The sequence below is a fragment of the Dendropsophus ebraccatus genome, chromosome 11 (assembly GCF_027789765.1).
Source record: "Dendropsophus ebraccatus isolate aDenEbr1 chromosome 11, aDenEbr1.pat, whole genome shotgun sequence".
In the NCBI taxonomy this organism is placed as follows: domain Eukaryota; kingdom Metazoa; phylum Chordata; class Amphibia; order Anura; family Hylidae; genus Dendropsophus; species Dendropsophus ebraccatus.
In genome coordinates this window covers 82,880,431-82,906,042 of record NC_091464.1, presented here as the reverse complement: position 1 = coordinate 82,906,042, position 25,612 = coordinate 82,880,431, and the positions used below count along the sequence as shown (strand labels likewise).

General features: G+C 41.7%; 1 protein-coding gene and 1 long non-coding RNA gene across 2 annotated transcripts in view; one reads left to right on the top strand and one right to left on the bottom strand.

Annotated features, from left to right (window-relative positions):
* LOC138767925 (uncharacterized) overlaps positions 1–25,612 on the bottom strand; it is a 51,624-nt gene that overhangs the window by 4,877 nt on the left and 21,135 nt on the right. Inside the window, exon 2 of the long non-coding RNA XR_011358880.1 lies at positions 14,881–14,911. This is a non-coding gene — a long non-coding RNA (uncharacterized lncRNA). The remainder of the gene's footprint in view (positions 1–14,880; positions 14,912–25,612) is intronic.
* CPD (carboxypeptidase D) overlaps positions 1–25,612 on the top strand; it is a 72,762-nt gene that overhangs the window by 42,070 nt on the left and 5,080 nt on the right. Inside the window, exons 6-18 of the mRNA XM_069945822.1 lie at positions 353–544; positions 1,956–2,123; positions 4,769–4,878; positions 8,881–8,983; positions 9,154–9,296; positions 9,369–9,538; positions 10,675–10,992; positions 12,616–12,811; positions 15,688–15,823; positions 17,896–18,045; positions 20,825–20,920; positions 21,001–21,065; positions 24,458–24,589. Coding sequence (XP_069801923.1) covers positions 353–544; positions 1,956–2,123; positions 4,769–4,878; positions 8,881–8,983; positions 9,154–9,296; positions 9,369–9,538; positions 10,675–10,992; positions 12,616–12,811; positions 15,688–15,823; positions 17,896–18,045; positions 20,825–20,920; positions 21,001–21,065; positions 24,458–24,589 — 1,979 coding nt within the window. The remainder of the gene's footprint in view (positions 1–352; positions 545–1,955; positions 2,124–4,768; positions 4,879–8,880; positions 8,984–9,153; positions 9,297–9,368; positions 9,539–10,674; positions 10,993–12,615; positions 12,812–15,687; positions 15,824–17,895; positions 18,046–20,824; positions 20,921–21,000; positions 21,066–24,457; positions 24,590–25,612) is intronic.

Here is a 25,612-nt window from a genome sequence, read left to right as displayed (position 1 = left end):
TAATTAAGGGCCGATTAGGCCGATAATCGTTTTGTGTAATAGGACCTGTTCAACGGTCACGATCAGCCGACATGCACAATGTCGTCTGATCGTGATTTTTCAACATGCTGATTTCAGTGGGCAGCCAAACAAATTAAGGATCTTTTGGCCAGCCCCTCCGGCTGCTCCCAGCAGGTTCGTCCCCCTCTCGTTGTCTGTGCGCGTAATAGCACTGGCAGTGAGGGGGAAGCGAGCGCTGAATGGGCTCGTTATCATTTGCTTCCCCCAGATTATTGTACCGTGTAATACGGCCATAACAGTGATCCTTTTTAGTCTTGTACATTTTATATACTCAATCTTGACCTTATTGCAGGTGAGCCAGAGTTCAAGTACATCGGGAACATGCACGGTAATGAAGTTGTGGGAAGAGAGCTGCTTCTGAACCTCATTGAATATCTGTGTAAGAACTACGGAACTGACCGTGAAGTGACGCGGTTGGTCAATACCACTAGAATACACATTATGCCCTCGATGAATCCGGATGGCTATGAGAAAGCTCTAGAAGGTAATTATTTACTTGCATTTGATGGAAATAAGCTTTAACGCGTAACTCCATTCTGAAATAGAAAAAAAATATCTTACTGTGCGCCGTATCAGCATTAGCCCAAGCCTGCTTTCTCACATTATAAGAGGCATTGCTTTCTTTGTACCAGTGCTGAGGCTGCTGTAATCACAGGTCTTTATTAGACGACAGGTTCCCTCTACAGACACGTTAATTATTACTTCTGTCTCTAAGGGTCCATTTACACAAAAAGATTATCTGATTTGAAGCCAGAAACAGACTATAAACAGAGATCAGGTCTTAAAGGAAAGACTGAGATTTCTCCTCTTTTTTTCACATCCATTCCTGGCTTTGGCTTCAAATCTTTGGCAGATAATCTGTCAGATAATCTTTTCCTGTAAATGGACCCTTAGACTTACTACCTAGGTCTCTCAGCAAAAAAGGAAGTTAAAGGGGTGGTTCCCCTCATGATATGTTGCTGCCCATGGTTAGACGAACAATTCCTACCATGCTTATTATCTATTCAGTCTCCTTCCCCCAGTTCTGAGCTGTGGCTTTCTGCTAAAGACTTATAATTCTGTGTGATCCTTTCTCTCTCTGCCCCCCTTCTCCCTTCTAAGACAGCGGATGTTCCTATCTGCAACTTTGCAATGCCCAAAGGGTTAATCACAGTTCATCAGCAACTTGACCTAAGATTAACATTACAGAGAAGCTACAAAGTTTCAGATAGGGTTTACATCAACTCCTAAGGGAGGAGGGAGAGACAGACAAAAAGCTCACACACAGTTTTTTGTGTCTTCAGCAGAAAGCAGCAGCTGAGAACTCGGGTAAGGAGACTGAATACATAATAAGTATGGAAGGAATTGTTAGTCTCTCCATGGGCAGCATTATGTGCAAAGTTATGTTTGAACAAAATACCCCTTTTGAAAGTTACACAATTTAATATGCAATTTGTTTAGCCCCATATTGAAATGAATGGCATAAGCAACTTGCAGGTGAATGCTCCTATCAGTTGTGGGTTAGCTGCCTTAAAGGGGTTAATCCAGACTCCAGAAAAACATGGCCGATTTCTTCCAGAAAAAGCACCACTACTGTCCTCAGGTTAAGCGCAGGTTTTGCAACTCTGTTCCGTTGAAGTGAATGGAGCTGTATTGTAATACCACACACAACCTGAGGACAGGAATGGTGCTGGTTTTTGCAAGGAAGTAGCTGGACTTTTTTCTTATCCTGGATAACGTCTTTAATTTACACACTGAGATGTATACCCTAAGCCCTTAATAACTGTATCACTGAAGGTATATCCTATCATCACATATTTTATGTCCATGTTCGGCAGTGGTTGATGCTGTGAGCTAGGCTTCCCAGATTACTATAGAATACATTACTCACATTGTTCACCTTCTGGCCTGTGCAGGAGACCGTGATGGAGTTGTTGGCAGAAACAACAGCAACAATTATGATCTTAATCGTAATTTCCCTGACCAGTTCTTCCAAATCACAGACCCTCCGCAACTTGAGACCTTGGCTGTAATGAGCTGGCTGAAAACCTACCCATTTGTCCTGTCGGCTAATCTCCATGGAGGTATGTTATTCATTACACTTGTCCATTGTGCCTTCTGTCTTTTATACAAGGGTTTCAAAGAATTACTCAGCCAGAGAACAAAATCGAAGACTCCTCGCTGCCCTTAGCTATTGTTTGGCTGGGAATGCTATAGAATTTATACTTGCATCATTCTCTCTCCTTTGTGTTAGTGCAGTATATACCATTACCAGCTATGTAAGTGATCACATGACTTCAGGCACTAATAGGATGATGTTGTACCTTTCGAAATGTTCATTCTTTTATTCATGTGTAAAAGCCTTTTACACTGCATGAAATAATATGCTTACCAATGCTGGACCCTAAATTTACATTTACTTGTGGGAGAATTGCTTAAAGGGGTAGATAATTAGAAAAAAAAAAAAAAAATCAACTGGTGGCAGAAATTGCCAGAGATTTGTAATTTACTTCTATTAAAAAAATCTCAAGTCTTCCAGTACTTATCTGCTGTATGTCCTGCAGGAAGTGGTGTATTCTTTCCAGTCTGGAGAGCAGGAGAGGTTTTCTATGGGGATTTGCTGCTACTCTGGACAGTTCCTGATATGGACAGAGGTGGCAGCAGAGAGCTTTGTGTCAGACTGGAGAGAATACACCACTTCCTGCATGACATACAGCAGCTGATAAGCACTGGAAAATATAGATTTTTTTTTTTTATTAGCCGTAAATTACAAATCTCTGACACTTGCTTGGACCAGTTGATTTGAAAGACATTTTTGGAGAACAGCCCCTTTAAGAGGACCTTACAGCTCTCCTGGTCTCTGTAAGTTCAGATAAAACACTGTAAGGCTGGGTTCACACTACATTTTTGCAATCCGTATTTTTTTTAATCCGTTTTTTTGCAAAAAATGGATGCCTGTGTGTGTGCATCTGTTTTGATCCGTTTTTCCATTGAATTCCATTATAGAAAAAAAGATGAAAATGGATCCGTTTTTTTAACGTACACAAAAACGTAGTCGACCTTATTTTTGTGTCCGTTAAAAAAAAATAATTAAAAGAAACCGATTGCAAAAACGTAGCCTTAGAGCTGTGCGTTGTGATGTTACTCTGTAATTCCTGCTGGAAAATGACAATTGGGTGTCAGGATAATGGTAACACCCACTTGTCAATTTATCCATGTGTTTCCAATATGAATAGCAGAGAAACAGCACAAATCCATCGTTTTGTTTTGTTTTTGTTTTTAAAACATCCTTGATTCCAGAGCGCTGTACATATGATAAGGGGTTACCATACAGGATGTAACATAAGATAAAGAAAACAACATGAATAAAATAAAATAAATGACATGGGGAAAGAGGTCCCTGCCCACAAATGCTGACAATCTACAATTATTATGATGGTTTTCAGTTATATGAGGGTGCTCCCTTCTCTTTCCCCTTACCATCTGTGTCCGACAGGCCACAACCATATACCTCTGGGAGTGGGAGATTAAGGCTGCCTGGTAAACTGGACCTGGTGGATATGATTTCCCAGCTATATTGTCAACACTCATAATGCTAGTAGTTCTGAGAATAGAAGTAACTAAGGACTGATGTATATGCAGTTCCCTGAGATGTAAGTAATAATTCCTATTAAGGCAGGGGTAGGGAATGCTTTGGCTGTCCAGGCATGATGGGAGTTGTAGTTTTGCTACAGCTGGAGAGCCGAGGTTTAAGAATAAGTTCACACGTGCTGAGTTCACAATGGATTTTATGCTGCGAAATCCACTGTGAACCTCTGTACTGTCATTGCCTATGGCTCTGCATTTTCATTCTGCTGTGATACTGTAGCCACTGCCCACTTACCCCACCAGCTGCCTGGGCTAATACATTACCTGACCGCGCTCCCGCCTGCTTCTCTGGCTCCTTGGTCACAGATTGGCTGAGCAGGATGCCAGGGAGCCAGTGGGAGCACGGGCAGGTAATGTATTAGCTTGTTAAAGCCTGGCAGGTGATGGGTTATGTAGGCAGGCCATGACAGTACTAAGTAATGAAGCAGATACTGTACGTGTGCAGGCACCCTAATTCCTTTATTTATATAGCACCACCTGATTCCGCAGCACTTCACATGTCAGTAAGTCTGTGTGCATTTTACATTATGTGGCTGTCATTACCTTTTGGTGAAATATGGGTTCCTCTAAAAGTTTGTGGCCTCGTGTGTAATGTTACATTTTGTGTGTGTCTAATTCCGGCTATCTCATGTAAAATAGAATGGAGGTTCAGAGCCCCCTATGCAGAACTACAGTACAGAGAGGAGGCGCTCGTACGTCTGTCCTGCCCCATTCAAAGTCTGAGGCCCCATAGAAATTAGGAGCGGGACGTGTAACCACTGCGCTATGCTTGAATTTTTTCATTGTTCTGGTGCTTCATCCTCCTCCTCTTCACTAGTATAGGACTTGAGGCTGCAGTGTATGACACAGGGATTCAAATAATACCATAGAGAGAAGACTCCTGTGTCTCAGACATGACGCCGTGCATCCGTTTTGCCTGCAGTATTCTTTTTTTAGGTGTTTAGTGCGCTCCTAGTTTTTTATAGGTATTTTTCTGGGACAGGTTGTAATGTATATCCGTGAAGTAGGTTCTCTTTGTCTACATACAGCACCTTGTGGCTTTTTTTTTTTTTTTTCTAACAACCCTGACTTGTGTCTGCAGGCTCCCTGGTGGTTAATTACCCGTATGATGATGGTGAGAAGGGCTTGTCTATGTACAGTAAATCCCCAGATGATGATGTGTTCAGGCAGCTGGCTCTCTCCTATTCCAAGGTGAGGCTTATGTTCTCGCTCTGCCAGCAGTAGGCACGGCGCCCTGGGAGCGTCTGTGTGTGGGTTATGTACAAGCCATCAATAACACGTTTCATTGTGACCGTCTTGATATTATCACTTTTTTGAGCTTTTAATGCAGAAAATCTGCTTAACCCTTTAAGGACGTGGCCCATTTTCGTTTTTACGTTTTCGGTTTTTCCTCCTTGTGTTTAAAAGGTCATAGCACTTGCAATTTTCCACCTAGAAACCCACATGACCCCTTATTTTTTGCGTCACTAATTGTACTTTGCAATTACAGGCTGAATTTTTGCATAAAGTACACTGCGAAACCAGAAAAAAATTCAAAGTGTGGTGAAATTGAAAAAAAAAAACGCATTTCTTTTATTTGGGGGAAATGTGTTTTTACGCCATTCGCCCTGGGGTAAAACTGACTTGTTATGCATGTTCCTCAAGTTGTTACGATTAAAACGATATATAACATGTATAACTTATATTGTATCTGATGGCCTGTAAAAAATTCAAACCGTTGTTAACCAATATACGTTCCTTAAAATCGCTCCATTCCCAGGCTTATAGCGCTTTTATCCTTTGGTCTATGGGGCTGTGCGAGGTGTCATTTTTTGCGCCATGATGTGATCTTTCTATCGGTACCTTGATTGCCCATATACGTCTTTTTGATCGCTTTTTATTACATTTTTTCTGGATTTGATGCAACCAAAAATGCGCAATTTTGCACTTTGGGATTTTTTTGCGCTGACGCCGTTTACCGTGTGAGATCAGGAATGTGATTAATTAATAGTTCGGGCGATTACGCACGCGGCGATACCAAACATGTTTATTTATTTATTTATTTGTTTACTTTTATTTAAAACCTGGGAAAAGGGGGGTGATTCAGACTTTTATTAGGGGAGGGGGCTTTTTACTATTAACAACACTTTATTTTTTTTTTTTACACATATACTAGAAGCCCCCCTGGGGGACTTCTAGTATATACACTTGGATCTCTCATTGAGATCTCTGCAGCATAGATATGCTGCAGAGATCCATGAGATCGGCACTCGTTTGCTTTCGGCTGCTGCAGCCGAAAACGAACGAGTGCCGAGCCGAGGACGGCGCCATCTTGGACGCGTCCCCGGCCGGCATCAGTAACGGAGATCGCTCCTCCGGGACAAGGTCCCGGAGGAGCGATCTCCCCCACTAGACCCCAGGGAAACGTTGCCTCCGGTAATCAGAGGCAGCTGTCAACTTTGACAGCTGCCTCCGATTAGCTAATTAGCGGGCACGGCGATCAGACCGTGCCCGCTAATAGCAGCGGTCCCGGGCTACTCGCGGCACCAGGGATCGCGGCACTTCAAAGCGGGGCCGCCGCGCGGCCCCGCTTTGAAGTGCAAGTGCGGACATATGACGTACCGGTACGTCATATGTCCTTAAGAGGTTAAAGGGGTTGTTCTCCAAATGTTTTTTTTTTCTTTTAAATCAACTGGTGCCAAAAAGTGCTGGTGATTTTTAATTTTTTTATATTAAAAAATCTCCAGTCTTCTAGTACTAATCAGCTGCTGTATGCCCTGTAGGAAGTGGTGTATTCTTTCCAGTCCAACAGTGCTCTCTGCTGCCACTTCTGTCCATGTCTGGAACTGTCCAAATCCCCATAGGAAACCTCCCCTGCTTTCTAGACTGGAATTAATACAACTTCCTGTAGGTCATACAACAGCTGAGAAGTACTGGAAAACGTGAGATTTTTTTTTTTAATAGAAGTAAATTACAAATCTCTGCCACTTTCTGTCACCAGCTGATTTGAAAGAAGAGAGAAATTGGTGAACTTTAAAAGGAATCTTCACTGTATGATTTGTAGCTGCAGTATACTGCAGAGTTTCTGGCAGCCATTGTGTTGTATAAAAAGCTTTCATGTGGTTATTTGATTGTGATCCAATGCAAATACTTGAAATCTCCTCCTTATTCCTAAGCAATAATACACGACAATAGTGTAATCCTGAAATTCTTCACTGTACAAGTCTGCAGTTGTAAGGACACAAAAGCCTGGATTATACACACAGGGGGGTTTGGATATTGGAAAAAGACAGAACATAGCAGTAAGCATTGTGTGTAAGTGGGCTGAGGGAATAGTTTCCAGGATGATCTGTCCTACTAAAACAAATTACTATCTGACCATATGTGTTGCATCAGTTTTATAAGGCTGGATAACGCATTTAAAGGGGTTATCCAGCGCTACAAAAACATGGCCACTTTCCCCCCTACTGTTGTCTCCAGTTCAGGTGCGGTTTGCAATTAAGCTCCATTTACTTCAATGGAACTGAGTTTCAAAACCCCACCCAAACCGGAGACAACAGTAGGGGGAAAGTGGCCATGTTTTTGTATTGCTGGATAACCCCTTTAAGCTAATGTAACAGCGCTGCCAGCAAAGCAAGGTCATGCCTGTAGCCGCCACAAGTCGTAAAATACCATGGGTATAAAAGCTACACAAGAGAAGGTTTTATATCCCTTTTATCTGACAGATTACCTGCCAAAGATTTGAAGCCAAAGCCAGAAACAGACTGTAAACAGGGATCAGGTCATAAAGGAAAGCCTGAGATTTCTCCTCTTTTCAAATCCATTTCTGGCTTTGGCGCCAAATTTTTGTCAGATAATCTATCATATAATCTTTCTGTGTAAATGGACCCTTACACAATGCAAATTCTACCAGCAGAAACCACCATGCAATACTCCAAAACAATTCATATTAAAGGGGAACTCCGGTGATTTTTTTTTTTTTTTAATTAGCTGGTTTCAAAAAGTTTGGAGATTTTTAAATAGAAGTAAATTGGAAATCTTATGTCTTCCAGTACTTATCAGCTGCTGTATGCCCTGCAGGAAGTGGTGTATTCCTTCCAGTCGGACACAGTGCTCCCTGCTGCCACCTCTATGGAAATTTGCTACTGATCTGGACAGTTCCTGACATGGACAGAGGCGGCAGCAGAGAGCACTGTGTCAGACTGGAGAGAATGCACCACTTCCTGCAGGACATACAGCAGCTGATAAGTACTGGAAGACTGGAGATTTATAAATAAAAGTACATTTCAAACCTTTATCACTTTCTGAAACCAGTTAATTTAATTTTTGCCCCTGACAATACATTTTTGATCAGTGCTGGGACCCTCATAACTGAGAATGGGAGTCCGAAATAAACCTTGCTGCATAGCAAAAAAACGTTTTACGATGTCACTGAGGAGTACTGGAGGTGGAAACACTTCCTCGGCTGTTTCCATCTCTCCGCTTTGATGCCCACTACAGGGTGTGAGTGGATCTCGGTTCTGACAGATGGTGAATATGCCAGCATACAGACTCCCACCAATGAAGCATTATCGATAAGTAAAGCTACTCTCTTGCATAACAGCACCACCCCTCTTCTCAGGTTGTGTGTGGTATTGCAATTCAGCTCCATTCACTTCAATAGGAACTGACCTGCAAAACTCACACACCCATAATAACCATTTAAATATCTGTGTTAGGAAAACTTTGGCGTGGGTTTTGTTTGTAGCAGAACAATAGAATTTTGCTAAGATTTTCAGAAACTGCATGAAAAACCAAAACAGTTTGTTTTTTGCAAAATACAGTGACGTTGCTGTCAAAACCATTTGCAACAAACACGCAGTAACATGATGGGTAAATGTAGCTTGTATGCTTTCACCCCCCTGACCCAATGTGTAGAAGAAGGACCTGTAAGAATTACTCATTGTGCTTCACAATTATAGTATAGGATAGGATAGGATAGCACCACCATGTGGCGAAAATGAAGATCACACTTTTATTATTCAGTATTGCTGAAAACATTCAAAGTCTGACATGCAAGGCCCTACAGGATATTAGACACATGTTACTCTTCATTCTGGTTAATAGATGAGGGTGCTGAATGGAGGACATCACTATCTACAATGGGGTTTCTTGGAAATGGATCTTATTAATCGAACAGTTCCATTGAAATTGTGTTTCTTCATGTGTTAATAGGCAAATACTAAGATGTTCACTGGCAGTCCTTGTAAGGAGATCTATCCTAATGAGAATTTCCCTCAAGGAATCACCAATGGAGCCAACTGGTATAATGTGCCAGGTAAAATATAATTTTATTATTTTTATCTATTATGTGCCAATATGGCTAGTTGGCATATAGTTTTGTAAGAAAAATCCCTGCTCATTTGTTCCAGTATTCCAGAGGAATCTCTCTTTCAGTGTAATGGTTTCTGACTCTTACATCACTCCTTCTCCTACTGTAACACACAGGGGGAATGCAGGACTGGAACTATCTTAATACAAACTGCTTTGAAGTGACGATTGAGTTGGGCTGTGTTAAGTATCCTATGGCTGCAGAACTGCCCGACTACTGGGAAAGCAACCATCGCTCGTTGCTGGAGTTCATAGAGCAGGTGAGTCTCTGCTGACGGGCCTTCTATCACTGTGTCTTATGTATGAAACACTAACCCTGACTCCTTTTTTAGGTCCACAAGGGAATCAAGGGATTTGTACTTGATGCCACCGATGGAAGAGGCATTTTTAATGCAACCATCAGCGTTGCGGACATCAATCACCCGGTGACCTCTGACAAGGCTGGGGATTACTGGAGATTGCTGGTCCCAGGATCGTATAAAGTTACGGCCTCTGCAAGAGGGTACTTATAGCTACTATTGTCTTTGTATTACTTTGGAATTCTATTGGGCCAGGTCCCCATGCTGATACTGACACACACGGTAAAACTTAGCCTTTATGCTGCATGATTTGCTGGTATTACTAGAAAATTTGTGCTGCTATATGAGGGCGTGTTTTTTTTGTTTGTTTTTTTTGCATGTGCCACCCACATTAAAAGAACCTGGCCCATAAGGCATGTTTCACATTCTTTCATATGTACATGCTCAGTACTTGCTCTATCCTATTACTGTATGGGAAATGCTCATTGAAGGAAAGAATGGGATAAGAGATATATTAGGGAATAGTTGAGTATTCTGTTGCCCAAATTATATTTCAAAGAACTTGTCAAACATTGTACAACTTACAGCTTTGGATTGGGTTAACCTAGGGGTAGGGAACCTTGCCTCTCCAGCTTTTGCAAAACTACAACTCCCATCATGCCTAGCTTTGGCTGTCCAGGCATGATGGGAGTTGTAGTTTTGCAACAGCTAGGTTGCTAAGCAGAGCTAAGGTTCCCTACCCCTGGGTTAATGTCTTATATTACATTAGTTTATTGTCTTTTATTAGAGACAGAATGCCACAAAATTCCAGTCCCTGGGCATCTTTGGGACTGCCTAGCCGTTGAATCAGATGGCCATGTATGCATATGTATATATGGTCCCCTGCTCACATTGGCTTCTGAAACAGTAGACCTGCTAGCATCTATGCTTCAGCACTATATATGAAGATGATGGGGGCCTTTCCTAGTATTAGAGCAGAGTTTTTATCATTGAGCACATGTTTGTGTAACTTGGGCTGAATGTTATAATGATGGTGTGTAATAGAGGGATTCAATCAGATGCCTGCCACATGCCACCATATCAGGTGATTTACTGTTAATTCTACTCGTATTCTGCATTTTTTACTAAGTGCAAATACACTTTATTGCTGGAAGTGCAGGAAAAATCATTTGCCTAAATTTATTCCATGTGTGCAAACAATCATAGATTCCCCCCTATTGTATTTGATAATGCTCAGCACACCAGCATGATATGCTATAGTATCTGGTATACCTTGCATTCAATCACTCCGTGCCGCTCAGAATGTTGTCTCATCCACCTCGATTTCTTTATTTCTCAGATACGTTCCGGTGACAAAAATGGTCAACGTGACAGAAGGAGATGCAGAGGTGACAAATTTTACACTTGTTCGCTCCGGTGCAGATTTACACAAAGAAGATAAAGGCAAAGTGTCAATGATAGAGCCAGAGAAAACAGACCCCAACACGCAGGAGTTTGAGACCCTGATCAAGGATCTATCAGCCGAGAATGGTCTGGAGCATCTGCTCCTCTCCACCTCCAGTGATATAGCTCTATACCGCTACAGACCATATCACGACCTCTCTGAATCACTACGGGGACTGAACCTTAACTACCCAAACATTACTAAACTCACCAGGTATTGTTCATGTTTCTTTATTGAAATGCATGAGGGGAATGGTCAGACAGAGGGGTTTTGTTTTTTTTATGTGTTTTCCTCATCAATATCCAAGTGAAAATGAATATATTATATAGTGACATCCCATTTCTATGATGGTGAATACTTGTGCACTCCACATCGGATATCCTGGCTATAGATGGGGCCAACTGCATCCAAAACTGCAGCATTAATGGTTTTCAATGAATAAAATCCATTGTGTGAGCATACCCCAAGTGTATGTTTACACAGGATGGACATGCCAGACGCTGCATAACAAATGCCACAAAATGTGTGCATAGGGTAGTTTGTGCTACTGGTCTCGTTTTTTGTTTAAAGGGTTTATCCTTCCATAAAAACGTATCCATTATTCACAGGACAGGGAGAAAGTTTCTTATCCCAGGGAGTCCAACTTCTGGAGCCCCTGAGAACTTGAGAAAGTGTACGGGAGTAAGAACGGGGGTATTAGTTGCTATGGTGGGGCAGCTTTAAGAGAAATGAAGCTAAAAAAGCTGATCTCCTGAGATATAGATATAGAAATAGAGATTTTTATATATATATATATATATATATATATAATTTTTTATTTTTTTTTTCCCTCCTCATGTTCACCATTTTACATCCACTCCCATTCCTGAGATATGTAGGTTTATAGTTTGCCTGACAATTCCTTTACTAGTCGGATGGGCGTGAAAGTAATTTTAACAATGGGAGTGACTATCGGGTGATGGACGGGATTAGGCAGTTAAATATTATTAGTTGATTGTGATAATACATAACCCGTTATTAAAATTATGATCACGCCCATCTGACTATTAAATGAAATGTCAGACAAATTATGAACACTCCTGTCTCAGGAGGGGATATCAAGAAACTGTAAAGAGGTTGGAATCACAGCAACCTAAGCGATTTAATGCTAGGTAACATCTCTTTTTTTGTAGTTGGCTTCATGTCCTCTTTAAGGGTGGAATTTGCTGTGAACTTTCTTTTTGTTGTAAAGCATACAGATTTTTACACAGAAATCAATATAAATTCACGTGCATGTCATAGGTTTGCAGTTCAAGTCTTTAGATAATACATGCTAGGAACATACAGCCTGGGAATCTGTATAGGTCGTCCTTTTATTCAGTAACTCTTTTAGTCTAAAGTCTATGTCATAGGTGTCAAGCTCAGGCCCTTCAGTTCTTACAAGACTACAATTCCCATCATGCCTGAGCTAAAGCTTTGGCTCTCCAGGCATGATGGGAATTGTAGTTTTGTAACAGCTGAAGGGCCTGAGTTCGACACTCATGGTCTTTGTTAATCCTTTTGATATATTAAAGGGGTTATCTAGCACTTTAAAAACACAGCCACTTTCTTCTAGAGACAGCACCGCTCTTGTCTCCAGGTCAGGTGCGGTTTGCAATTAAGCTCCATTTACTTCACTGCAACTGAGTTACAAAACCTGCACCCTACCTGGAGACAAGAGCTGTGCCGTCTCTGGAAGAAAGCGGACATGTTTTTCAAGCATGGGATAACCGCTTTAATATCAGCATTATGCCTGGCTGTGAGTATTTTCTTTTCCCATTGGATTAATTGTTCTCTTTCTGTGCTTATTCTTTTCAGGTTGGGACAGAGTGTTGAGTATCGCTACATATGGTCTTTGGAGATCTCAAATAAACCAAATATTTCTGAACCAGAGAAGCCAAAAATCCGATTTGTAGCTGGAGTTCACGGGAATGCACCAGTCGGTACAGAGCTGCTTTTGACTTTTGCAGAATTCCTCTGCTTGAATTATAAAATGAATGCCGCAGTTACAAAGGTAAGGTCTATGGGTCGTGCAGTTTGGGCCTACGAGCCACGCGTGGCTTTTGAGCATTTCATTAGGGAGCACTGCCCTGTAGTTGTATGAAAAACACAAATCCAAAAACAATGCCACAAACACCACTAACAGATTACCAACAAGATTCACTGAGATAGGGTATATAGAAATAAGATCTAAAATGTAACTTTTAATAATCCTAATATAAAATGAATAACCAAAAAATGAAAACCAGACATAAACAAAAGTGCCAAAACTAGGAAAATGTTTATCTTACCGCTCAACGGTGGCTGCTGAGTCGGAATAACTTGGAGTGGCCGTGGACCATTCACATCGCCGTAGCTGTCCTTAATCCTGAATGGATTCCACGTAGGCGGCTGAGATCTCCCGGTAAGGTGAATGGGAGAAAACACAGTGGAGTGTATACAGAAATGGGAGATAGGACAGCCGGTCCCTGACACTGTCCTATTACACCCTAATAAATCTGTCCCTCCAGACAGAGCTCCCGCCCTAAAAAGGGCGACTCTGCCACACTCACTCCTAGGGTCCCTAGTTAAACCCTACTAATACACGTGGCTGTGTCCCAATGCATTTCCTCTCCCGTAGGGGGAATCATCAGGGGATCAAAAGGATAGTCAAATGCCACTAAGCAAACAAAAAAGAGAAGGGTAGAAACTGCACGTATGGTGCCAGCCGTGCGTATGGCGTCCCCTTACTAGTATACAAACATGCTGGTTTAAATACACATAACTCCGCCCCTTCTGGGTTGCGGATACACACCTGATAACTAGCTCGCTTCAGTATTGCTGTAGCCCCCACGTGTGATGTACTCCAGTCTTGCTGTCAGCACTTCCGGGTTGTCCCGGCACCGTCACATAACTAAGAAACTCACTCCGTCAGGGCTACGTAGTCATCACCTGATCACACACTAATGCGTCCTAGTCAGCTGATTCAGGATTTGGAACGCACAGTGACGTAGGGTGGAATGCATATCTATTCATCCATATACGTGAACCATTACGCTCTCTTACGGTAACCTCATGTAGGGCGCATAGTCATGATAGATAATACTGATGTAGTGGACCACATAGGGTACCATAACGTACAGTATAACAGTAATCCACCCAATGACCATCCCGTACCCTTCTAGATAAAGTGCAAATGATCAAAAGTATCCGCAACCTAATCGGGTCAAATCCAATAATAAAAAGCAGATAATCGTCCACTATTCCCTACCGCTGTGTACAATCACACAACCTGTAGACAGACCATTTATAGCAAATAAAACTGCATGAACCCAAGGTAAACTCATCATATTGCACTATCCCAAAAGGTATGACTACAATATTTGTCTCGAAAACCATAATAGGTCAAAAAACACACAAAACTAAATTAGGGCTAAAGCAATAAAGAAACAGTAATGATGTGTCTATTTTACACATAATAATAATAATAAATGTGGCAAGTCATGGCTGGTGCATATTTCAACAAATGGAGGTGTATGCCGACTATAGAAACCCCACCAGGCTACACTCCTACTGAGTACCTACAGAAAACAAGCATAACTAATTTGTTCATTAAGACCCAGGAGTGAGTGTGGCGGAGTCGCCCTTCTTAGGGCGGGAGCTCTGTCTGGAGGGACAGATTTATTAGGGTGTAATAGGACAGTGTCAGGGACCGGCTGTCCTATCTCCCATTTCTGTATACACTCCACTGTGTTTTCTCCCATTCACCTTACCGGGAGATCTCAGCCGCCTACATGGAATCCATTCAGGATTAAGGACAGCTACGGCAATGTGAATGGTCCACGGCCACTCCAAGTTATTCCGACTCAGCAGCCACCGTTGAGCGGTAAGATAAACATTTTCCTAGTTTTGGCACTTTTGTTTATGTCTGGTTTTCATTTTTTGGTTATTCATTTTATATTAGGATTATTAAAAGTTACATTTTAGATCTTATTTCTATATACCCTATCTCAGTGAATCTTGTATGGAAAGCAGTGGTAACCAATATGTACAAGTCTTTAATGGTTTGTTACATAAAAACCAAGTCATGCACAGATATCTTACCAGATGTCACTGTGACTTGGGCACCAAATACCTGAAAAGCAAAGGCGATAAGTTAGGAAATCTACTTGTACAGTGGTAAATGTTTCCAGTCACTTATAATACTTAACTAGTGGTTTGAAGTGTAACTCTAATATGTAAAAAAAAAAAAAAAAACCCTCTGACATGTCATAGTAGACTGCAGTTATAGCGGAGATAAAGAGGCAGAGCATGCACTGCTGGGCGCTTCTGCCCCCTCATTCTAGCGATCGGCATAGCATGTTGCGATGACATGTCAGAAGTTTTTAACAATGAAAGTTACACTTTTAGAAAGAAGTGATTGCAGACTGTTCTTTGCTCAGAGACCTGGCATGCGCAGGGTTACTTTATACAGAGCTTTATCATCCATGTCCCCTGCTGTACAATACAGGTTTCACCCCCTCATTGTCTATAGAGAGATGACTCTCCTTGCCTCAGTAAAGAGCAAAGTTAAGAAGTGTACACAGGAAATTTCACTCTATTGTGTGTAAAAAAAAAAAATCTATTTGTCCTTAATTTTTAATTTCAACTGCTTCTATTTTCTGATGCTACTTTTCCCTTTAAAGCAGGGATAGGGAACCTTTGTCCCTCCAGCTGCTGCAAAACTACAATTCCCATAATTCCTGGACAGCTAAAGCTTTGGCTGTCCAGGCATTATGGGAATTGTACTAATTGGACTAAAGTTCCCCATCCCCGCTTTGAACCACCTGGCTGCTGTATTGGGGGGTGCATGAGCTTAGCTGTTGCACAGATTATTATTATGTTCATACATACTTTCTCTTACATTTTTAGCTCATTGACCGAACAAGAATTGTTATTGTGCCTTTGGTTAACCCTGACGGACGAGAAAAAGCAACAGAAAAGGATTGTTCCTCTAAGATAGGTCAATCCAATGCCAATGGCAAGGATCTGGACACGGACTTTATCAGTAAGGAGTCCTTTTTTTTGTGTGTGTGACTAGACAAGTATTTGTGGAAAAAATGCAGTACTGGTAAATTTTAGTATTCCTGAATATGAGCGAAGGAAGACTTCACAATGTCAGGTCTTAGAAAATTGTTCACTTCCTATAGTGAGGTTATCAGTGTGCCCCATCGCCTTCCACTGCATATTGAAGGGGAACTCCAGGTAGAGGTTAAAAAAATTAAAATGAATTATTTGCATTACTTTACCATTTTATTGTTGTCCAACCCACACAGCACGCTGTATTCTCTACCTGTAACACCACACAGCACGCTGTATTCTCTACCTGTAACACCACACAGCACACTGTATTCTCTACCTGTAACACCACACAGCACACTGTATTCTTTACCTGTAACACCACACAGCACACTGTATTCTCTACCTGTAACACCACACAGCACACTGTATTCTCTACCTGTAACACCACACAGCACACTTTATTCTCTACCTGTAACACCACACAGCACACTGTATTCTCTACCTGTAACACCACACAGCACACTGTATTCTCTACCTGTAACACCACACAGCACACTGTATTCTCTACCTGTAACAACACACTGTATTCTCTACCTGTAACACCACATAGCACGCTGTCTTCTCTCCCTGTAACACCACACAGCACACTGTATTCTCTACCTGTAACACCACACAGCACACTGTATTCTCTACCTGTAACACCACACAGCGCTCTGTATTCTCTGCCTGTAACACCACATAGCACGCTGTCTTCTCTCCCTGTAACACCACACAGCACGCTGTCCTCTCTCCCTGTAACACCACACAGCACGCTGTATTCTCTACCTGTAACACCACACAGCACGCTGTATTCTCTACCTGTAACACCACACAGCGCTGTGTTCTCTACCTGTAACACCACACAGCACGCTGTCTTCTCTCCCTGTAGCACCACACAGCACGCGGTCTTCTCTCCCTGTAGCACCACACAGCACGCTGTCTTCTCTCCCTGTAGCACCACACAGCACGCTGTCTTCTCTCCCTGTAGCACCACACAGCACGCTGTCTTCTCTCCCTGTAGCACCACACAGCACGCTGTCTTCTCTACCTGTAACACCACACAGCACGCTGTATTCTCTACCTGTAGCACCACACAGCACGCTGTCTTCTCTCCCTGTAGCACCACACAGCACGCTGTCTTCTCTACCTGTAACACTGATATTGGAATAAAGTAAAGAACTTTTTGATTTTCTTTTTTTCTTATCATTTCCACGCACATATTATGATCAAGCATCTTTTATCTTTGAAGTTGAGCCCCACAATAAGGCTCTGATCTTCTCTGCCATTTAGCAGCATTTTTGTCAATATGCTGCAGTACTGCAATGACACTCCAACATGTGTGAACACAGCCCTAATTTCACTGCACATTTCTGCACAATCAGAGAAATCAGTGCAACACCTGCTTCTGGCCAGTCAGAGATAGTGAATCACTCGAGATTGGGGGATCCAGCCAAGCCTCCTGGGACACCACACCCAGCCCCCTGTCAGCATCAGCCTGTGCTCAGCAAACACACACAATGTGAGACAGAGGCATGGAAGATTTGTCTCCTAAGGTGGAAGAGCAGTGGGAGCAGGAGACAATGTGGATTGGCACAGAGGCCATTTTTCTTCACTTCTGGATTTCTATCAGCTACCAGTCTGGCAAAACTGCACAGATACGGTAATAAATTGTATAGACTAGGGATGGTCCGAACCTGCCGAGGTTCGGGTTCGTATGAACCCGAACGCTCGGCAGCAGATCAGTAACGCCTGGAAAACTGGGATACAGCCTATGGCTGTGGCTGTATCCCAGTTTTCTAGGCGGTCCTCCCGCTGGATCCGCCCGATCCACGGAGCGGGCAGACAGCGGGTATCATTACCGAGGGTTCTGGTTCGTAAGAACCCGAACCGACACATCTTTATAACTTTTATATAGTTTATAAAGTTTTTTAAACTTTGTCAGTTCTGTGTTTATCTGTGCGTTAGTCTGCCTTTTACTGTATGTAACATTTTCAGCTGAACTTTTGTCTCTCTTTCCAGGTAACTCTTCTGGACCTGTTGGAGAAAGGGAAAAGGAGACTAATGTCATTATTGATAGTTTAATCTTGAAGCAGGATTTCACGCTTTCTGTCGTTTTAGATGGGGGCTCTCTGCTGGTTACATATCCGTATGATAACCCAGTACACACAGGTGAGGTGGGGAGTATATCGCCATCTTGTGGAAAGTCTCTAAAATGCACCATTGCTTAAAATTCTTTTGGAAACGTTTCTTTCCACTTTTTTTAGTTTGAGACCTTTTGCTAAAATAAAACCCAAAAAGTTTCCCCCATCAATCTGCACTTAGTACCCTATAATAACAATGTAAAGATAGAAAGATTCTTGGATTTTATTATTATTATTATTATTATTATTATTATTATCCCCTTAACGACAAAGGGCGTATAGGTACGCCCTATTGCCGGTAAGGGCGTTCAGAGCGGGGTCGCGCGGCGACCCCGCTCTGAACCGCGGCGGTCCCGGGTGCCGCGTGTAGCCCGGGACCGTAGGTATTAGCGGGCACGGTCCGATCGCCGTGCCCGCTAATACAGTAATCAGATGCAGCTGTCAAACATGTCCCCGGCTCTGCACTCGTTTGTTTCCGGCTGCAGCAGCCGAAAGCAAACGAGTGCCGATCTCATGGATCTCTGCAGCATATCTATGCTGCAGAGATCTCAATGAGAGATCAAAGTGTATATACTAGAAGTCCCCCAGGGGGGCTTCTAGTATATGTGTAAAAAAAATAAGAAAAGTGGTGTTGTGAATAAAAAGCCCCCTCCCCTAATAAAAGTCTGAATCACCCCCCTTTTCCCAGGTTATAAATAAAAGTAAATAAATAAATAAACAAACATGTTTGCTATCGCCGCGTGCGTAATCGCTGAACTATTAATTAATCACATTCCTGATCTCGCACGGTAAACGACGTAAGCGCAAAAAAAATCCCAAAGTGCAAAATTGCGCATTTTTGGTCGCATCAAATCCAGAAAAATTGTAATAAAAAGCGATCAAAAAGTCGTATATGCGCAATCAAGGTATCGATAGAAAGAACACATCATGGCGCAAAGAATAACACCTGACACAGCCCCATAGACCAAAGGATAAAAGTGCTATAAGCCTGGGAATGGAGAGGTTTTAAGTGACGTATATTTGTTGACAATGGTTTGAATTTTTTACAGGCCATCCGATACAATATAAGTTATACATGTTACATATCGTTTTAATCGTAACGACTTGAGGAACGTGCATAACAAGTCAGTTTTACCCCAGGGCGAATGGCGTAAAAACACATTTCCCCCAAATAAACAAAATGCGTTTTTTTTTTCAATTTCACCACACTTTGAATTTTTTTCTGGTTTCGCAGTGTACTTTATGCAAAAATTCAGCCTGTCATTGCAAAGTACAATTAGTGACGCAAAAAATAAGGGCTCATGTGGGTTTCTAGGTGGAAAAATGCAAGTGCTATGGTCTTTTATGCACAAGGAGGAAAAAACGAAAACGCAAAAATCGAAATTAGCTCTGTCCTTAAGGGGTTATTATTATTAATTTATTTTTTTGCAAATCGATCAAACAGGGAAAAAATTTAATTTTTGCTTCCTATTTCTCCTGATCATCTTTAAAGCGACTCTGTACCCACAATCTCCCCCCCCCCCCCCCCCCAAAAAAAAAAACTGATTGTACCTTCAGATAGCTGCTTTTAACCCAAGATCTGTCCATTCTGCAGGTGATGCAGTTATTGTCCTTAAAAACTACTTTTAAGCTTGCAGCCCTGTGTCAAATTGGTGTGGCCTCGATTGTGTGTGTGTACCCTAGGCTTGCACCGCCTCTCCGTCCTCCCGCCCCCATCATTAGGAATGCTCATGGGCAGGATTTCCCCCAATAATCACTTGTCTGAACACTACACATGGGTAGGGGGTGCAGATTGTGGGTACAGAGTCGCTTTAAGTGTAAGTCACCTGTAGTTAGTGACAGAATTTGGATAGACACAGCCCTGTCTATATAACATGTATAAGATTTTACAGCTGGGTATTAGAGCGACAACCAAGCCATGAGCCAAGCTGCCTGTAGAACTCAGAGACAGGATTCTATAGAGGTGCAGTTCTGGATAGAGGTACAAAAAATTTCTGCTGCACACAGTTTCCAAGAGCACAGAGGCCTCCATAATTAATAAATGGAAAAACTTTGTAACAACCTGGACTCTTCTTGAGGCTGCTGCCCCCTTAACTAAGAACCCAATATCTGGAGAGTCCTAAAAATGGCATCCGCTGTCCCCGTCCAACCTGACAGCATAATATTATCCGCAGAAAATACCCAAATTCAGGTGTGCAAATCTTGTGGCCTTATAGCCATAGATTGGAGGCTGGAATCACTGCCAAAGGGGCTTCAACTAAGTACTCAGTAAAGGGCCTTAATACTTATGTGAATGCAAGACTTTAGTTTTTCTTCAATAAATTAGCATTCGTTTCTTATTTTATGTTTTCACATTGTCATTATGGGGTATGAAGTGTAGAACAATGGGTGTGTCTTTTATTTTTTTTTTTAACCACCATGCCGATTTTCTGCTTACTTTTGTTACTTTTATTGGTGTTTTCAAGACTCCACAAATACCCTTTGTTTTATATGGAATAAAATTACAGTATTTCCAAATTATTTGTAGCAAATCCACCATGGTTCCCTGCTAGGAACCCTCATTGTTTTTGACAGATGACTATCCAATGGAGTCAAAAACATAATAAACATTGAAGACTCCTATTGAATTGAAAGCAAGGAGAGCCGTGAAAAACAGAAAGTGCTTTGGAAAATAGGAATATATGCTAAATAATAATTTGCCAATAACAGAATATTTCTGTGTGTGTGTGTGTGTGTGTATATATATATATATATGTGTTTATATATATATATAAATTTTAATTTAAATTTATTTTTTTTTACCCTAGTGGAGAATAAAGACACTCTGAAACATTTAGCTTCTGTCTATGCAAATAATCACCCTACAATACATCTGGGACACCCAGGATGCCCTAACAAGTCTGGTTAGTATAAATGATTAGTTTGGCCTTGCTTATGTGGAAATATTTGTGGGATTTCAATGTTTTTTTTCCAATGTTTTTAGATGAAAATATTCCGGGAGGAGTGATCAGTGGTGCCGAATGGAGAGGACATCAAGGCAGCATGAAGGTAACGCACATCAGCATGATATAACTGGTCATGAATTTGAAGTTGAACAAGACAAAGATTTCTGTCTCCATCTTCTTAAAAAGTTCCAAATTTTATTGTGAAATCATCTAAAATCCAATAGTTAAAAACACGCCGACGCGTTGCGAGGTAGACACCTCTTAATCATGGCAAAGTAAACTTGGTTATACAGAAGTATAAATATCTTATGCAAAAGATGACACCCCTTGGACGGAACTCCCACAGCCGTGGGTAACCCCTGTGTTACAAAACCACATGACCTGTTTCTCTAGGGAAAAATGTGGACTGGATCAATAGATATAAAATAAATCATTTCTATAATTTAAACCATTTGGAAATCTTGTATTAAACTTCAAGATCCAGAAAGCTTCACGTTTTCTCAGGAGGTTTTCCCAATCTCCCCCTCTTTTTGGTTTGTTAACTCGTTCCAGAGCACTGACCTGTAGGGTTGCTACGCTACTATTGTGACAGTCAATGAAATGTTTAGAAAAACCCGATATAGAGCTCCGTAGATTATCGGAACTACCTTTTCTAATGTTCCCCAAATGTTCACTTATACGGGTTTTTAATTTTCTAATACTGGAACCTATATATTGTAATCTGCAATCTGTACATTGGGCAACATAGACAGTATGGGAGGTAGAACAATTCAGAAAAGATTGTATTGTATGTCTAGTCCCCGTACTGTATGAAGTGACCACTGATTGATTTTTTGAGTGTGTTTGTGAAAAATCAATCAGTGGTCACTTCATACAGTACGGGGACTAGACATACAATACAATCTTTTCTGAATTGTTCTACCTCCCATACTGTCTATGTTGCCCAATGTACAGATTGCAGATTACAATATATAGGTTTTAGTATTAGAAAATTAAAAACCCGTATAAGTGAACATTTGGGGGACATTAGAAAAGGTAGTTCCGATAATCTACGGAGCTCTATATCGGGTTTTTCTAAACATTTCATTGACTGTCACAATAGTAGCGTAGCAACCCTACAGGTCAGTGCTCTGGAACGAGTTAACAAACCAAAAAGAGGGGGAGATTGGGAAAACCTCCTGAGAAAACGTGAAGTTTCTGGATCTTGAAGTTTAATACAAGATTTCCAAATGGTTTAAATTATAGAAATGATTTATTTTATATCTATTGATCCAGTCCACATTTTTCCCTAGAGAAACAGGTCATGTGGTTTTGTAACACAGGTGTTACCCATGGCTGTGGGAGTTCCGTCCAAGGGGCGTCATCTTTTGCATAAGATATTTATACTTCTGTATAACAAAGTTTACTTTGCCATGATTAAGAGGTGTCTACCTCGCAACGCGTCGGCGTGTTTTTAACTATTGGATTTTAGATGATGTCACAATAAAATTTGGAACTTTTTAAGAAGCTAGAGACCGAAATCTTTGTCTTGTTCAGCTATACATACGGGACACGGCCCGCAATACAGGTCTCGCGTGCTTCATGTCTGGAGAGCCATTGACAAAAAAGCTATCAAAGGTATGGTGAGCTGATATGCTTGTTTGCAATTTTTCCATGAATTTAAAGTGCACCTGTCACTTATTTAGAACTTATCAAAAGTTTTCTTAAGTATCTTAAGATTTGTGCATACTGAAAAAAAAAAGAAGCACCATGGGTGCACATAGCGTGACAACCGCACGCAAATTGGAGAAAGAAGATGGCTAAGTGAGCCGCTCGCCTCTGGCGGTCGTGCTGTGAGCGTGACACTGCCAAACGCTTTAGAAGATGAGCTGTCTGCTTGCCCATCCCACGGGACTGGGGAACCGGCTGGAGATCAGATAGTGGTGCAGAGGTGAGGTCCCTGCGGCAGGAATCCCGGGACAACTTGACGCTGGCGACTCCACACATTGTACCCTAGTCAAGGATGATGGTAGACGTAGTGTACTAATAAAAGCTGTCAGATTTTTTAGGATAACTCATTTCAAGGTTGCCTTCTTTGTCAGATCTGAATTCCTGCCAGCAGGGACCTCGCTATCTGAAGTTTTATTTTTGTGGCTGTCTGGGTGTTCAGACCCCACTTAAAAATGGTTGTGCATTTCTCTCCCCACCTGACCACAGGTCGGTTACAGGGAACCAATGGAAGTCCATCTTGTGCCAGAAGAGAGAGAACGCGCTTAGTCCCGTCTCTAACGATCGGTGTAGTTCTGAACACTCAGACCAATCAAAACTATTGACATGTCTCTAGGATAGGCCAAAGGTTTTTTCTTTAAATTTTAGTGCTTATTTACGCAGGTAGTATGATAAAAGTATCATTGGTGTAAGAGCCAGAAAAATAGATTTGACAGCTGATTAAAAATAGTTCTTGTCTGTACTGCAAATGGCTTTGCTTCACAATAGTTGTAATTTTAAAGAGGTAGTCAAGACATATTCTCCTGCGGATTTGGCATTAGACTTGGAGACCATTGTAACTGCGTGCTGGCTGGTTGCGGTGCCGTAGTAATCATCCAGTGCCCTGGGAGTATCCTGCCCTGTCATAGTTTAATGCTTGCTAAGAATTTCTGGACATGAATAATGGAAGGTATTGAGGTGCATCTGCAGTATTTGCTATGGAGTAACTTTTTAAAGGGAACCTCTTATGAGTGTTATAAAGGAGATAAACACCTTTATTCACCTGAAATCATACTTTTATATACTGAGTAGGAATAAGACAAAAAGTCACCAAGTCATTTCCAGACCTGCCAGGCATGATTGAGAAAGCTCTCCCTATACAAATAAGGGATGCAAGAGTGTGTCCCACAGAGGGTCACTAGAACCAGGAGAATCCCATAAGAGGATCGGCACGGGTAAACGTCCTGAGTTCTTAAGCACAGTTGCGGTCAGAAAATCGCACACTAATGCGACTCAATATTGTGTTTAATAAAGTCACGTCGGTGTGGGATTTTCTGATCGCAACTCTGCTTAAGAACTCTGGACGTTTACCTGTGCTGATCCTTCTGTAGAGTTCACCTGGTTCTAGTAACCCTCCGTGGGACACACTCTTGCATGCCTTTACCCACTGCTGGTGGTAGTAACCCGAGGGATAGCTGCGTCTCCCATCCAAGCTATACTATATGCCTACAGTAGAGTTGTGCCTATTTTTTGCGCAACTCAAGGTGAGTGCATCTGTCTCTCTAACCTCTATTTTTTTTTATTTTTAACTTTAATTGGGATTTCCACTGGTGTCATTTTGCCTATTCTAACGGGACCAGAAAATACAACATGCAATATTTTGTACCATTATTTAAACAGATATGTTTAATGCACACAGCCTCTAACGCTGATGTGAACAAAACCCATAGTGTCAGAAAATAGGGTTATTTTGTGGTATTATACTCTCTCTCTTGCTTTTTTAGTAAGTGTTTCTCTTGTTGGTTGCAGGATTTCAGCGTAACTCATGGTCATTGCCCAGAAATCACAGTTTACACCAGTTGCTGCTTATTTCCCAGTGCTATGCAGCTGAAGTCCTTGTGGACTGAGAATAAAAAAGCACTGCTTGCCATGCTGGTAGAGGTAAGTGTTAAGAGAGAGATTCACTATAGAATTCCTTTACTCTTTCCATTTCCATCAAATTCTCTGAATTGCTTACTTGATCACTCGTAATAATTTGATTTGGTTAAATGACTTCTCAAAGTGAGTCCATCAGCTGAAAACAGGTGTGTGTATAATTATATATGTATACATATATACAGTGGTGCCTTGGATCACAAGCATAATTCGTTCCAGGACTGTGCTTGTATTCCAAATCACTCTTAAAGCAAAGCAGTTTTTCCCATAAGGAATCATTGAAATGCAAACATATGGTTCCACACACCAAAAATATATATATTTTTTAATAATCTGAATAACATGTATAGCAGATGAAACAATCAATGAGAAACAACTGAATATAAGTTACTGTACCGTATAGAAATCAGCATGTGGAGTATAAGAAGTGCATGAGAATGAAAAAACAGCAGCAGTTTGTAGATACAGGATGGAGCTGCAGATCCCCATAATGCAGTAGCGTAGTACAACAAGCTAGAATAGAGAAGCAGGGCTGCTGTCAGAGGTCTGTGTGGTCACATGACAGCTATGGGGAAGGGTTGTGTGTTCAGCATTGACCAATCAGGAAGTGAGAATCACAGAGCTGTGCAGGAGGACAGTGACGGAAACCTTTCTGTACAGCAGGGTGAGTGGCTGAGTGTGAGTGCAGGCACATTATAGCCACAATGTGTATAGCTGAGTGTAAGTGCAGGCACATTATAGCTGGGATGGAGAGGATGGGAAACACAAGAGCTAACAGAGTCTGCAGGGAGGAATGAGCAGTTCATATGTGGGCACAGTATAGCAGCGCACTCTGTCCAAGGAAAGAGGGGTTACAGCTATGAAGAGATTACCTCCACAGTCCTGTCCCCTGATGCAAGCCTCAGCCTGGAGTGGATCTGCTATGATTTGAAAGGTGAGGGAGACTTCCTGGGTCAGAGTACAGGGCTGTAGACCCCGCTATGCAGACCATGCGATGGCATGTCCTTGGGATTGGAAAGCCTCGTTTAA